Source organism: Giraffa tippelskirchi, chromosome 11 (genome assembly GCF_054371585.1).
Source record: "Giraffa tippelskirchi isolate mGirTip1 chromosome 11, T2T-mGirTip1v1.2.pri, whole genome shotgun sequence".
Taxonomy (NCBI): Eukaryota; Metazoa; Chordata; class Mammalia; order Artiodactyla; family Giraffidae; genus Giraffa; species Giraffa tippelskirchi.
The window spans coordinates 27592104-27607946 of NC_137285.1; the positions used below are offsets into that span (position 1 = coordinate 27592104).

At 43.0% G+C, this 15843-nt stretch overlaps 1 protein-coding gene and 1 long non-coding RNA gene across 9 annotated transcripts in view; both read right to left on the reverse strand.

Moving 5' to 3' along the window:
* LOC145527081 (uncharacterized) overlaps positions 1 to 4837 on the reverse strand; it is a 39531-nt gene extending 34694 nt beyond the window's left edge. For 4 of the 8 annotated variants that reach the window (XM_081544495.1, XM_081544492.1, XM_081544494.1 and 1 more), the window contains exon 1: positions 4284 to 4837. In XM_081544495.1, coding sequence (XP_081400621.1) covers positions 4284 to 4463 — 180 coding nt within the window. In that variant the 5' untranslated portion in view covers positions 4464 to 4837. The remainder of the gene's footprint in view (positions 1 to 4283) is intronic. The other 4 variants (XR_014069456.1, XR_014069457.1, XR_014069458.1 and 1 more) reach the window with 4 other exon arrangements.
* A 2252-nt stretch (positions 4838 to 7089) lies between these two features.
* LOC145527091 (uncharacterized) lies at positions 7090 to 10628 on the reverse strand. Its single transcript, XR_014069493.1, has 2 exons — positions 10467 to 10628; positions 7090 to 9436 (listed from the first exon to the last, which is right to left on the reverse strand). It is a non-coding gene; the product is annotated as an uncharacterized LOC145527091 (long non-coding RNA).
* Positions 10629 to 15843: the final 5215 nt, after the last annotated feature.

Below are 15843 nucleotides of genomic sequence, written 5' to 3' on the forward strand. Positions count from 1 at the left end.
TCAAGGCTATGGTTTTTCCAGTGGTCATGTATGGATGTGAGAGTTGGACGGTGAAGAAAGCTGAGCGCCGCAGAATTGATGCTTTTGAACTGTGGTGTTGGAGAAGACTCTTGAGAGTCCCTTGGACTGCAAGGAGATCCAATCAATCCATCCTAAAAGAGATCAATCCTGGGTGTTCATTGGAAGGTCTGATGTTGAAGCTGAAACTCCAATACTTTGGCCACCTCATGCGAAGAGTTGACTCATTGGAGAAGACCCTAATGCTGGGTAGGATTGGGGGCGGGAGGAGAAGGGGACGACAGAGGATGAGATGGTTGGATGGCATCACCAACTCGATGAACATGGGTTTGGGTAGACTCCGGGAGTTGGTGATGGACAGAGAGGCCTGGCGTGCTGCAATTCATGGGGTCGCAAAGAGTCGGACACGATTGAGTGACTGAACTGGACTGCAAGGAGATCCAACCAGTTGATCCTAAAGGAGATCAGTGCTGAGTGTTCCTTGGAAGGACTGATGTTGAAGCCGAAACTCCAATACTTTGGCCACCTGATGCAAAGAACTGACTCATTGGAAAACATCCTGATGCTGGGAAAGATTGAGGGCAGGAGAAGGGGACGACAGAGGATGAGATGGTTGGATGCTATCACTGACTCAATGGACATGAGTTTGGGTAAACTCCAGGAGTTGGTGATGGACAGAGAAGCCTGGTGTGCTGCAGTCCATGGGGTCACAAAGAGTCGGACACAACTGAGCAACTGAACTGATTCACACTTAGTTAAGTTTGCTTTTGCTGACCTTGATTTTGTTTTCAAATCCAAAATACTGTCAAGACCAATGTCAAGGTGCTTATCCCTATCTTTCTTCTAGTTTTACGGTTTCAGGTCTTATATTGAGGACTTCAATGCATTTTGATTTTTGTCTGTGGTATAGAACAGGAGTCCAGTTTCACTGTTTGTTATGTGGCTGTCCAGTTTTTCCAACTCCATTTATTGAAGAACCTATTTTCTCATTATATATTCTTGGCTCCAATGTAGGAAACTGACCATATATGCATGGATTTATTTCTGGACTATCTATTCTGTTATATTGAAGAAGGAAATGGCAACCCACTCCAGTGTTCTTGGGATAATCCCATGGACAGGAGCCTGGCAAGCTATAGCCTGGTTGCAAAGAGTCAGACATGACTGAGCAACTGAGCACACATACACACATTCTGTTATACTGATCCATGTGTCTGTTTTTATGCCAATACTATACTGTTTTGACTACTACAGCACTGTAATATAGTTTAAAATCAGGACATATGATACTTTCAGCTTTGTTATTCTACCTCAAGATTGCTTTGGCTATTTGTAGTCTTTTGTGGTTCTAAAGATATTTTAGGAATTTTTTATATCGCTGTGAAAATGTCATTAGAATTTCAATAAGGATTGCATTAAATCTGTAGGTTGTTTGGGGAGTATGGACATTTTAATCGTATTAATTCTTCCAATTAATGAGCATGGAATATGTAGTTGACCCTTGACCAACATGGAGGTTAGAGGCATCAACTCCTGTGCAGTTGAAAACTCACATATAACATTACAGCTGGCCCAGAGTATCTGCAGTTCTACATCCACAAATTCAACCAACTGAAGATTGGGTAGTACTGGCATATGTATTTATTGAAAAAGAATCCACATATAACTGGTTCCCTGCAATTCAGACTCATGTTGTTCAAAGGTAAATTTATTTCCATTGTTTGTGCCTTTTTTTTTTTTATTAATGTCTTAGAATTTTCAGTGTATAGACCTTTCAATTTCTGGTTAAGTTTATTGCTCCTTTATTCTTTTTGATGAAATTATAAATTTCTTTTTCTGATATTTTATTGTCAGTGTATAAACCTCCAGCTGATTTTTGCATAGTAATTTTGTATCCTGAGAATTTACTAAGTTTGTTTATTAGCTCTAGCACTCTTTTGATGGAGTCTTTAGGATCTTCTATATATAATAACAAACTATCAGCAAATAAAGACAGTTTTATTTTTTTCTTCTTAAAAAAAAACAACAAACCTCATACAAGATGCATGGGGGCTAAATGAGTGGGTAAAAGTCTGAGGAGTAAGAAGATATTTATTTAGTCTGATTATCTCCCAACTGATACTTAATTACAAACGGAAGAGAGAGTAACTTTACAGGGGAGAAAGCACAGACACCACCTTCACCAAGTGAGTCAAGTTCACACCAGCAGGCACCAGTGCCCCTGATGTGACACAGAGTAGAATACATCACTTCAGAAACGAATCAGAAGCAGCAGCAGACAACCCCAAACTGCGGGATATTCCACAGAATGCCCTGGACTCCATAACCATTATGTCTTGACAAGAAAGACTGAGGAACTTTCTGAGTGAGTTAATTCTTAGGTGGGTTGATAAGAAGTCTGGGGTCCTTTGGGAAAAGAAAGGGGTCTGGGGCTCTCAAGGAGAAAAGGACAAACATGTTTTTCTACATTCTTTCATCTTAGTCACATAAAATGTTTATCAACTGTATGTTGTGGGAGTGGGTCTGGTAAGATCTTTCTATTGTTAGTGGGAGTGGGTCTGGTAAGACCTTTACAAACTTGAGACATTCTTTTGATTTACCGTAATAATCAACTGAAAAAGTATATAGCTCCCTTGCTAACATTAGCGAGGGGGGCACTCTCTGCCCCTTCTGATGTCTATGTCAGAAGCTTTCTCTGTTCCTTTCACTGTAATAAAACTTCTGCCACACAAAAGCTCTGAGTAATCAAGCCTGGTCCCTGATCCTGAAGCTAAATCTTCTTCTTCAGAGATCATGAATCCGACATCATTCACTGAAAGCTATCATTTCCAGGTTAGATGAAAGATCCAGGAAAACCCACTGCAATGCACACTTCAAGTTATTCTTTACCTATCAAGGGCAGTATTTCCAAAATTTCTATAAAGTAGCAACTGGCAAAATTGAAATAAGACCTGTAAATGAAATAATAACATTGTATTAATGTTAATATCTTGAATCAGTGGTTATGTAAAATATTATTCTCATTGGTAAGAAGAACTGCAGTATTTAGAGATAAAAAAACCTGTATGTACATGGAGAAAAAAAGAGGAGAGGAGTCAGGAATGAAGAGAGAGAGAAAATCAAGCAGGTCCAATAAAACTTTAGTATTGAGAAATCTGAATGAAGGGTATAAAACAACTTTTGTATCATTCTTGCAACATTTCTAAGATCTAAAACCATGTCAAAATAAAAACTTAAATTAAAAAAAACTTTTAAGTAAGAAATAACATGTTTAACCTACTATAGCACAGGGAACTCTATTCAGTGTTACATGGCAGCCTGGATGGGACAGAATGTTTAGGGGAGAATGGATACATGTGTATGTATGGCTGAGAACCTTTGCTATCCATCTGAAACTATCACAACATTATTCTCAGATATACTTGAATACAAAGTAATACATTCAATTTTTTAAAAAAGAAAGAAATAATGTGTTTGATTTCCAAACTGCTTAGAGAGAGAAAAAAAATAAAAAATTATCAATATAAAAAAGGCAAGAGAGAAGAAACAAAAATACAGGTCAGGTATACCAAATAGAAAAAATACAGTAAGACGGTAGGTTTAAACTCAAACATATCAGTAACTACATTAACGATCAAGATCAAGAAGTGTTCCAGTTAAGTACAAGGATTGACAGACTGATTTATTAAAAAAAAAAAAAGAATGATGCTATTTAAAAGAGACACTTCTAGGACTTCCCTGGTAGTCCAGTGGTTAAGAATCTGCCTGCCAATACAGGGGACACTGTTCGATCAGGGCTCTGGAAGATTCTACATGCTACAGGGCAACTAAGCCTGTGTGCCACATGCCCTAGAGCCCATGTTCCACAACAAGAGAAGCCGCTGCAATGAGAAGCCCAAACACTTACAACTAGAGAGTAGCCCCTGCTCACCGAGACTCAAGAAAGCCCATGTGCAGCAACAAAGACAACGCAGTTAAAAAAAAAAAGAAAAAAAGGGGGACGATGGACTAGATGACAAGCATAAGCTGGCTCTCAGAAAAGAGGATTCGACTTTTAAATACACCTCAATTTTGTCTAGGTTCTCCTTTACTACTGCCCTAGACAGCACAGCCGCCGCCTCTCATTTGGACCCCTGCGGTCACCTCTGCCCTACTTCACTTACACTTTACTTAGCAGCCAAAAGGGCTCCAACCGTGGAAGAGACGGATGAGCACATGTCGGTCTTCAGGGAGTTTTTCAGAAACGAAAGAAAATCCCTACTCACCCAGATGGCAGCTGTCCGGACCCTGGTGGCCATCCCCACAGCCAGTTTTGAGTTCCCTGCAAGAGAGTGGCAGGACCCGATGGCTGCGGGAGGAGAGAATCGTGAGGGAACAGATCTCTCCGCCGCGCCCGCGCCCACGCGGGACTCTTGATCCCAGAGGACGCGCATCTCCCTTCCCATGGCTGGGCCCCCTCCTCTCACGCAGCCGCGGCGTTCCCCACCTTCATTCCCACCTACACTCACGCGACTGGGCCAGGGAAGGCGTAAGGGAGGCCAGACTAGTCTGCACGGTCCCGCCCCCTTGACTCTGGAGGGAATCGGCACGCAGCCCTGAGCTACGGAGGCGCGGGAATGCGGGGGAGACTCGCTCCCAGCCGACCTCCTGGATCTTGCAACCAGATCCGCTCGTTCTCCCTCTCAACTTTGAGTCACTCGCTCTGGGCGCTTCGGCGACGGCCCTCGGGCAGCCGAGGTCGGCCGGCAAGAGCTCAGGTCACCGCGACCCGCATGGGACTCGGCCCACGGAACACGGCTCTTCCCGGCCGGTGTCGAGTGGATGGCGGCTGCTAGGGACGCACAGGAATTGCGTCAGTGAGACCCACGGGCAGGACAAACTACAACTCCCAGAAGCCCCCGCGGTCATCCCTCCTCCGGGGGTGGCTCCGGCCAAAGGCCGCCGGGAGGGGGCGCTGCAGCCGCGAGTCGCGGGGTTCCCGGGCCCATCCTAGGGCGGGCGTTTGGGAGCTTATCAATAATACAGAGGATTAAAAGAATTGACGGCAATAGCGCAAAGTGGGGATGGGTGTGCGTTGACTTAAAAGTATTTTAAGATTCCTGCTTTCCGATGGCAGAAGTACTAATTTAAAGTTTAATAACAAAAAGATCCATTCTGTTGTATAAGGGACATTTTCATGTAAATGAAATTTATTTTCCAGAAAAATTAGGAGTGGCATTGTTTTCCTTTGGGGATGGGGATGGGAGAATCTTTTAACCGTCCGGCTTAATATAAAACAGCTGGATTTTCATATGTGCTTCTGCATTCACTCTGGTTGTGTATGTTGCTTTTGTGGAAGTATATTAAAACATCTGGCCTCACGTAGGTATGTCGTTGGAAAAGGACAATATTTTAGTATACTTAGATAATTTTACTTCTTAGTAAAAGCTGAACAGACATAGGTCAGTTGCAGTATACCATCTAAAACCGGATAGGTAAACTTTTTCTACTCTATTTTATTATAACTCACTGGTCTGTCTTGCACTTTGAATGGCTAGTTTATCAGGCATGATTTTGTAACATCATACATTGGTCATTTGGAAAATATGGGTTCACTGACTAATGCATATCTTCCAGATGTTGACACCTTTCATTGTACAATATGAAAGCTGCTATTTATCAATATCATCATTGATCTTAAAGTATTGAGAATCTGTGAAGTTCACAGTGGCAGATACAACATTTCCAAAATTCCATTTTCACTTGAAAACTCTAGTTTTATGTTGGCAAAAAATGCTGTCTCTGTTTCCCTTGAAGTGACAGCTTACTTGGTTGACTGTTGAGATGTCTGCCACATCCCCATGTCTGCCTCATCTTTTAGTTCTTCTTTCACTCAAAGTTCAGCTCCCAACTCATATAATCACACAGGTGATTTTCCTGGAGACTACTATGGAATTTCAGGATACAGCACAGAGTACTTGTTGCAAAGATACTAAAAAGATATGGACTCAAGAGTTGAGATTCAATAAAAATATTTTTCACTGCTCCATCAAGAAGCGAATTGGTCTTTTTGAACAATGAGATAGGTATAAAAGAATAGAAAAAACACTGCTGTCTCACAATACATTTAAATTAAATTTTAAATATTAAACATGGAAAGGAAGGACATGAGTTTGAGCAAACTAAGGGAGATAGTGAAGGACAGGGAAGCCTGGCGTGCTGCAGTTCATAGGGTCGCAAAGTCTCAGACATGGCTTAGTGACTGAACAACAAGTTCTATGCTGAAATGTGGAGTTAGCATCCTTTGCCCACTTGTTTGTTAACCAGTCTCTGTAATCTACTAAGTTTTCATGTTGTGTTGGTTTTCTGTGGTGCTATAACAAATCACCACAAACTTGGTGCCTTGAAACTACACACATTTATTATCTTACACTTCTGAAGGTCAAAGTTCCAACAGAGATCTTTTGGATTAAATCAAAGTGTTGACAGTGAGACAGGCTGGGACCTGGGACCCTTTACTGCAATGCTTGCACCTGGACACACCTCTCCTCGAGCAACAAGGTACAAAGAAACTCTATGGGACTAAAAACAACTGTACATCTGGGAAGTTGGGGAAAATTCTGGACAAACGATACAAGGAGACCAAAAAACCCAAATGCCACTTTTGAAGAGCTGGGAGCAAAAGCAGGGTACTGCTCGGGCCCCTTGTTCACAACACCACCTAAGGGGTGGGCAAGACACCTAAGCCAGCCCTCCAGCCCGACTCCTGGTCACACTCCTACTCTCACTCCCTATAAGGAACCAGCTCATGCCCACCTCGGGGAGTGAGCAAGGGAACCTATTACCTGTTCTCACCCCTCCCTGCTGCAGTAGAAGTCCTGAATTCCTTGTCTGGCCTCTGATCAATTTCTATTGACTACAGAGGCCAAAAACCCCGGTTGGTAATGTCAGGTCTGTTTATTTCTCTCCCTTGGTTCTTGTCATGTCATAACAAAGATTTGGAACAACAGACTAATTACAGCTCAGGCAGGATTTCTTGACTCCTGTCTCGTTGTAGCAAGGATTCAAAACAACAGACGGATTACAGCTCAGTTGCAGTTCAAGCAGATAGATCTTTTATTAAACAGTGGATAGAATGAAAGAGTGGCCATGGTCCCTCTTGGCTTCCCTTTTTATACTCCCTGTTTCCTCCTCTTGGTTCTGCCCTGTGCAAAATACAAACAGGTGTACGCTCAATCAGGAAAGGGGACATGTCTGGGCATATGTGAAATTGAGTTTTTACATATTCATCTAGCTGGGGGTGGACTGAGAGTTTTGATAGTTGCAAGTTACATAACAACAGACTCTATTATGCTTGTCTTTCCCATAATTCAGTCTGTTAATAATCAGATGTATACATGTATAGAATATTTATGAATGCTTAGGGCTCCTAGCTACATAAGGTTACTTGAGGACACAGCTGTGCATCAAGGGTGCATGTACCGGAGTTGGAGAAGCCCCTATGGTTAGTTTGTATCCACTGTGTGCCTAGGTGCAGGAGTTGGAAAAGTCACTGTGGTTATTTTGGTAGTGTATCTGTGAGCTCTCCTGGGTGTTCCTGGGGTGGGGTTTAGAGATCAGCTTGCATCCTTTTCGGCTAGCCACCCCTAGTTGCTCATGCCTAACTTCCTACCTAACATTAACAGCAGGGCTGCGTTCCTTTCTGGAAGCTCTTGGGGAAAATCCTTTCCTTACCTTTTCCAGGTTCTAGAGGCCATGCGTATCTCTTGGCTCAGGGCCCCTGTCTTCTATCTTCAGAGCCAGCAACAGAGTCCTCCTCACACTGCCTCACTCTGGCTCGTTTTCTGCTTCTTCCACTTTAAGGACTCACGTGATCACATGAGGCACACACAACAATCCAGGATAATCTATTTTAAGGTGGGCTGAGAGCAAACATAGTTCCCCTTTGCTGTGCAAGATAATATATCCATAGGTTCCAGGATCGGGATGCGGACGTCTTCCAGGGGCCACTACTCTGCTGTTCTGTTTCTTAGTCTCTTTATTTTGTTCCATTGATATTTTTGCCTCTAATGGGGGTCTGCAAACTTTCTCTGTAAAAGGCCAGTGTGTTAGTTTTCTAGAGCTGCCATAATAAAATACCAGAGGGTGGCTTAAACAATAGAAATTAATTTTCTCACAGTTCTGGAGCTGAACGTCTGCAATACAGGCGTTGACAGAGTTGATTTTTGCTGAGGTCTCTCGTCTTGGCTTGTAGCTGCCAGCTTCTCTCCATGTCTTCACAGGCCATCCCTCGTGCAGTTCTGGGTCCTAATCTCCTCTTCTTGTAAGGACACCAGTCATATTGGATTAGGGCCCAGCCTAATATCCTCATTTTGACTTAAAAAGTTTAAACTTGAAAGACCTAAAGCAGGGACATTCTGAGTTATAGGGGATCAGGACTTCAACACAGGTATTTGGGGGGACACAACTCAGCCCATAACAATCAGTTAGGGGACTTCCCTGGCGGTACAGTGGATAAGCATCCATTTGTCAATGCAGGGGATATGAGTACGATCCCTGGGCCAGGAAGATGCCACATGACGTGGAGCAGCTAAGCTCAAGCACCACGATTACTGAACCTGTACTCATTGAGACCTTGAGTCACAACTACCGAGCCCACGTGCTGCAACTACGGAAGCCTTTGAGCCTAGAGCCCATGTTCCCCAACAAGAGAAGCCAGTGTACCACAGTGAAGAGTAGTCCCCGCTCACCACAACTAGAGAAGGCCCACAGCGTCAAGGAAGACCCAGTGCAGTGAAAACAAATAAATAAATAATTTAAAAAATCAGTTAGTAAATATTTTAGGCGTTGCGCGTCATCGTCTATCATAACTACTGAATTCTGCCACTGAGGCACAAAAGCAGCTACGGATACTACATACAATGAATATGGCTGTGTGCCAGAAAAACTGTGACAGCAGCCAGATTTGACCTAGGGTTCGCTGTTTGCCAACTTTTGGTCCACACTATGCTTTATCATTGTCTTGTTATTATGTCATCACAGCAAGCCATAACAAGCAGTATGTCAAAGCCCTTTCTTATCATTGTTCTTCAACGGGGCCTCAGTTCTTCTTCCTCCTTTGGTCTTGCATGTACATTTTAGGCTTTGCTTGCCAAGTTCCATGTAAAGCCTCCACAATAAATAGTGACATCTGTTAGCATGTACCTCCCTGGGGCAGGCACAGCCATATCACTATCCAACAACTCTCCTCCTGCCTTCTCAGCTGAAAGAACACTGTGTCCGCTCAGGTACAGGTTGGCTGTACATTTGTTGGCAGCCCCCTTTCCAGGTTCAGTGGATGGATGTTGGCTTCTTCATCAATTCATTCAATTAATTGAGTGAATATTTGCTGAACACCCACTCTGAGATGTACATCAGTAATTAAAGTGAAGCATTCATGCTGGCAGGGAAGACATAATAGATAGATAGAATGATAGATTAAAAGGTAATAAGCAGTGTGGAAAAATGAAAAAGAATCAGGTAAAGGGGATTAGCAGTGCCTGTGGGGTGGTACTTTTAAATAAAGCAGCATCTAGTTTCTTAGGCCTGCTGTAACAAAGCATCATGGAGTGAGCTTAAGCAACAGAAACTTACTGTCTCCCAGTTCTGGATGGTGGAAGTCCAAAACCAAGGTGTGGCTGGCAGGGGTTCCTTCTGAGGGATATGAGGGAAGGGCCTGTTTTAGCCTTCCTCCTGGACTTGTGGACCCTTTGTCACCTGTGTCTCTTATCATCTTACCTCTGTCTGTATCTTTGTGTGCAAATCCCACCCCTTCCTTTTGTTTTTTTTTTTTTTATAAAACTGAGGACACTAGTGATACTACTTCAGGAATCACCCTAAGGACCTCACTTTAACTTGATTACCTCTGTAAACACCCTTCCTTCAAGTAAGGTCACATTCTGATACTGGGGGTTATGACTTCAACACATGAATTTGGGGAGGACACAATTCAATCCAATCTCTTTCCACAGGGCTGTGTGACAAGGGAGCTTTGTCACTAAAAATATCTAAAACTAAATTCCTAATATATGGAGCCAAAAGCAGCTAGCTTTTCCAGCCCTCTGAGGCCCCAAATCTGTGGAATCCTTATTCCCTCTAGCACCTGAATTTATCTCACTAGTAGAACATCCTGCTGACCTAAACTACTAGCTGTTTATATATACCATTGCTTTCTTTTCAACCAGGGCCAGTACAGCTGCTGAGACACTAGACACATAGCCAGCTTGCAACTTGTTTAAGGACAAATTTAACTAAATCAATTTTTTCCATTTCTTGCCATGTAACAAGAAAACCATTCCACAGATTAAATCAATGTGTGCTTCAATAATGGATGAGTATAAAGAAAGTATTTTCTGATTCCCCATGTGCCTACAGCATTGGAGGCCAAGATGCTGGGCCTTTCTTAAGATTACTCAGTGGTTTCCCATTACCCTGAGGAGCGTGCCGGGATCCTCAGCCAGACATGTAGGCAGTAAAGAGCAGCAGAAAACCTGCACGTGTTGGAGCCCGAGTGATCTGGGTGCCTCCACTTCTTACTGGTCCCTGGGGACAAGCCACTCTGAACTCATGAGATAAGAAGGACACACAAACTGCTGTGAAGACAAAATGTGGTGTAACTCATGTGTTCCATGATACTTTAACATGATTAGTTCACTTCCTCCCTGTTAGAACCTAGTTTCCCCTTAGTAGCTTTGTCATTTTAAGATACCAAGAAATCAGGGCTTTCCTTGTGGTCCAGTGCTTATGAATCTGCCTGCTAATGCAGGGGATATGGGTTCGATCCCTGGTCGGGGAAGATCCCACACGCCACAGAACAACTAAGTCCGTGTGCCACAATTACTGAAGCTTGAGCGTCTAGAGACCATGCTCTGCAACAAGAAGCCACCGCAATGAGAAGCCCACACACCCCAACTAGAAAGTAGCCTCCGCTTCCACAACTAGAGAAAGCCTGTATGCAACAACAGAGACCCAACCCAGCCTATAAAACAAACAAACAAAAAAACAGTATCAAGTCACCAACACAATGACAATACAAAGATGGAGACCTCTAGAGGACATTGTTGACGGAGATCTAAATGAACTTGTCTCAAGAGGAAATAGCAACAGTAGAGTATATTTATTTTTTTATATTAGAATAGCAGATTTTATAAAAACTTCTCCCCTGTCAGCTTTTATCTTATCTGAGGCCTGCCATACTTGATAGCTGTTGTACAAAGCTCTGCCATTTACTAGCTATGTGATTTGCGGCAAATTCCTTAAAATTTCCAAACTCTAGTTCCCTTAACTGTAAGGTGAATGATATTATGCTCCTCATAGGGTTATGGATAGAGATAATCTAATGTGTTTAAGGGCTTCACAGACTGGCTATCTCATATTAAGTTGTCTATAAATGAAATGAAGTGAGTGAAGTGAAAGTTGCTCAGTCGTGTCCGACTCTTTGTGACCCCATGGACTATACAGTCCACGGAATTCTCCAGACCAGAATACTGGAGTGGGTAGCCTTTCTCTTCTCCAGGTGATCTTCCCAACCCAGGGATTGAACCCAGGTCTCCTGCATTGCAGGCTGATTCTTTACCAGCTGAGCCACAAGGGAAGCCCAAGAATACTGGAGTGGGTAGCATATCCCTTCTCCAGGGGATCTTCCCTATCCAGGAATCGAACTGGGATCTCCTGCATTGCAGGTGGATTCTTTACCAATTGAGCTATGAGGGAAGCCCCTATAAATGAAGATGAGTTACAAAAAAAATAAGAACCATTACACTACTGTTATTAGCATTTGCTTGGAGACGCAGATTTTCTAGTTTCCCAGAAATCCTTGGTTTTCTAATTCCTTAAAACACCTTTACTGAGGTACAATTTACACACAACAAACTGGATCCAGCTAAAGTGTCCAGTTCAATGAGTTTAACAAATGAAGACAGTCATGGAGCCACCACCAGAGCCGAAACATGGGTCATTCCCAGGGATTCCCTTGTGCTTCTGTCTGCAGCCTACTGCTCTCCCACCTGGGCCACAGGTGACCACCTAACTCTCTCCTCTAAATGTTACACTTTCTAGAATTTTACAGGTGAAAGTCTTACAATGTGGACTGTACTCTTTTGTGTCTGAATTTGCTTAACCATTTAGACTTACAGGGCTAGACTACAATGAAGGCAATGGCACCCCACTCCAGTACTCTTGCCTGGAAGATCCCATGGGTGGAGAAGCCTGGTGGGCTACAGTTCATGGGGTCGCTAAGAGTTGGACACGACTGAGCGGCTTCACTTTCACTTTTCCCTTTCATGCACTGGAGAAGGAAATGGCAACCCAGTCCAGTATTCTTGCCTGGAGAATCCCAGGGACGGTGGAGCCCGGTGGGCTGCCGTCTATGGGGTCGCACAGAGCCGGACACGACTGAAGCGACTTAGCAGCAGCACAATGTGTTTACTGTATCTGTGTTTCTTCCAGTTTTAGGCCATTACAATGCTGAGCATTTCGGTATACATTTTGGCATGGACAGGTTTTCAATTCTCTTGGTTGTTTACCTAGGAGTGGAACTGATGGGTCACATAGTAACTGTATGTTTAGCATTCTGAAGATCTGCCAAACTGTTCTTCAAAGTGGCTGTTCAGTTCAGTCAGTCACTCGGTCGTGTCCGATTCTTTGTGACCCCATGGACTGCAGCATGCCAGGCTTCTCTGTCCATTACCAACTCCCGGAGCTTACTCAAACTCATGTCCATAGACTCAGTGATGCCATCTAACCATCTCATCCTCTGTCGTCCCCTTCTCCTCTCACCTTCAATCTTTCCCAGCATCAGAGTCTTTTCCATTGAGTCAGTTCTTCACATCAGGTGGCCAAAGTATTGGAGTTTCAGCTTCAGCATCAGTCCTTCCAATGAATATTCAGGGCTGATTTCCTTTAGGATGGACTGGTTGGATCTCCTTGCAGTCCAAGGGACTCTCAAGAGTCTTCTCCAACACCACAGTTCAAAAGCATCAATTCTTTAGTGCTCAGCTTTCTTTATAGTCCAACTCTCACATCCATACATGACCACTGGAAAAACCATATCCTTGACTAGATGGACCTTTATTGGCAAAGTAATGTCTCTGTTTTTTAATAGGCTGTCAGGTTGGTCACAGCTTTTCTTCCAAGGAGCAAGTGTCTTTTAATTTCATGGCTGCAGTCACCTCTGCAGTGATTTTGGAGCCACCAAAAATAAAGTCTCTCACTGCTTCCATTGTTTCCCCATCTATTTGCCACGAAGTGATGGGACTGGATGCCATGATCTTAGTTTTCTGAATGTTGAGCTTTAAGCCAAATTTTTCACTCTCCTCTTTCACTTTCATCAAGAGGCTCTTTAGTTCTTTTTCGCTTTCTGCCATAAGGGTGGTGTCATCTGCGTATCTGAGGTTATTGATATTTCTCCTGGCAATCTTGATTTTAGCTTGTGCTTCATCCAGCCCAGCATTTCTCAGGATGTACTCTGCATATAAGTTAAATAAGTAGGGTGACAATATACAGCCTTGATGCACTCCTTTCCCAATTTGGAACCAGTCTATTGTTCCATGTCCAGTTCTATCTGTCGCTTCTTGACCTGCATACAAATTTCTCAGGAGGCAGGTCAGGTGGTCTGGTATTCCCATCTCTTGAAGAATTTTCCATCGTTTGTTGTGATCCACGCAGTCAAAGGCTTTGGCATCATCAATAAAGCAAAAGTAGATGTTTTTCTGGAACCCTCTTGCTTTTTTGATGATGCAACAGATGTTGGCAATTTGATCTCTGATTCCTCTGCCTTTTCCAAAACCAGCTTGAACATCTGGAAGTTCACGGTTCACGTTCTGTTGAAGCCTGGCTTGGAGAATTTTGATCATTGCTTTGCTAGTGTGTGATGTGAGTACAATTGTGCGATAGTTTTAACATTCTTTGGCATTGCCTTTCTTTGGGATTGGAATGAAAACATTCCTGTTCCAGTCCTGTGGCCACTGCTGGGTTTTCCACATTTTCTGGCATATTGAGTCAGCACTTGAACAGCATCATCTTCTAGGATTTGAAATAGCTCAACTGGAATTCCATCACCTCCACTAGCTTTGTTCATAGCAATGCTTCCTAAGGCCCACTTGACTTTGCATTCCAGGATGTCTGGCTCTAGGCGAGTGATAACACCATCGTGGTTATCTGGGTCATGAAGATCTTTTTTGTACAGTTCTTCTGTGTATTCTTGCCACCTCTTCTTAATATCTTCTGCTTCTGTTAGGTCTGTACCATTTCTGTCCTTTATTGAGCCCATCTTTGCATGAAATGTTCCCCTGGAAACTCTAATTTTCTTGAGGAGATCTGTAATCTTTCCCATTCTATTGTTTTCCTCTATTTCTTTGCCTTGATCCCTGAGGAAGGCTTTTTTTTATCTCTCCTTGCTATTCTTTGGAACTCTGCACTTAAATGGGTATATCTTTCCTTTTCTCCTTTGCCTTTTGTGTCTCTTCTTTTCACAGCTATTTGTAGGCCTCCTCAGACAACCATTTTGCCTTTTTGCATTTCTTTTTCTTGGGGATGGTCTCAATCACTGCCTCCTGTACAATGTCACGAACCTCCATCCATAGTTCTTCAGGCACTCTGTCTATCAGATCTAATCCCTTGAATCTATTTGCCACTTCCACTGTATAATCGTAAAGGACATGATTTAGGTCATACCTGAATGGTCTAGTGGTTTTCCCGACTTTCTTCAATTTAAGTCTGAATTTGGCAATAAGGAGTTCATGATCTGAGCCACAGTCAGCTCCTGGTCTTGTTTTTGCTGACTGTATAGAGCTTCTCCATCTTTGGCTGCAAAGAATATAATCAATCTGCTTTTGGTATTGACCGTCTGGTGATGTCCATGTGTAGAGTCTTCTCTTGTTTTGTTGGAAGAGGGTGTTTGCTATCACCAGTGAGTTCTCTTGGCAAAACTCTATTAGCCTTTGACTTGTTTCGTTTTGTACTCCAAGGCCAAATTTGCCTGTTCCTCCAGGTAGCCCTTGACTTCCTACTTTTGCATTCCAGTCCCCTATGATGAAAAGGACATCTTTTTTGGGTGTTAGTTCTAGAAGGTCTTGTAGGTCTTCATAGAACCCTTCAACCTCAGCTTCTTCAGCATTACTGGTCGGGGCATAGACTTGGATTACTGTGATATTGAGTGATTTGCCTCGGAAACAGATCTTTCTGTTGTTTTTTGAGATTGTATCCAAGTTCTGCATTTTTTACTCTTTTGTTGACTATTATGGTTATTCCATTTCTTCTAAGGAATTCTTGCCCACAGTAGTAGATATAATGGTCATCTGAGTTAAATTCACCCATTCCAGTCCATTTTAGTTCGCTGATTCCTAAAATATTTATGTTCACTATTGCTATCTCCTGTTTGACCGCTTCCAATTTGCTTTGATTCATGGACCTAACATTTCAGGTTCCTATGCAATATTGCTCTTTACCACATTAGACTTTACTTCCATCACCAGTCACATCCACAACTGGGTGTTGTTTTTGCTTTAGCTCCGCTTCTTCATTCTTTCTGGAGTTATTTCTCCACTGATCTCCAGCAGCATATTGGGCACCTACCAACCTGGGGAGTGCATCTTTCAGTGTCCTATCTTTTTTCCATCTCATACTGTTCATGGGGTTCTCAAGGCAAGAATACCGAACTGGTTTGCCATTTCCTTCTCCAGTGGACCACGTTTTGTCAGACCTCTCCACCATTACCCATCCATATTGGGTGGCCCTACATGGCCTGGCTCATAGTTTCATTGATTTAAAGGCTGTGGTCCATGTAATCAGATTGGTTAGCTTTCTGTG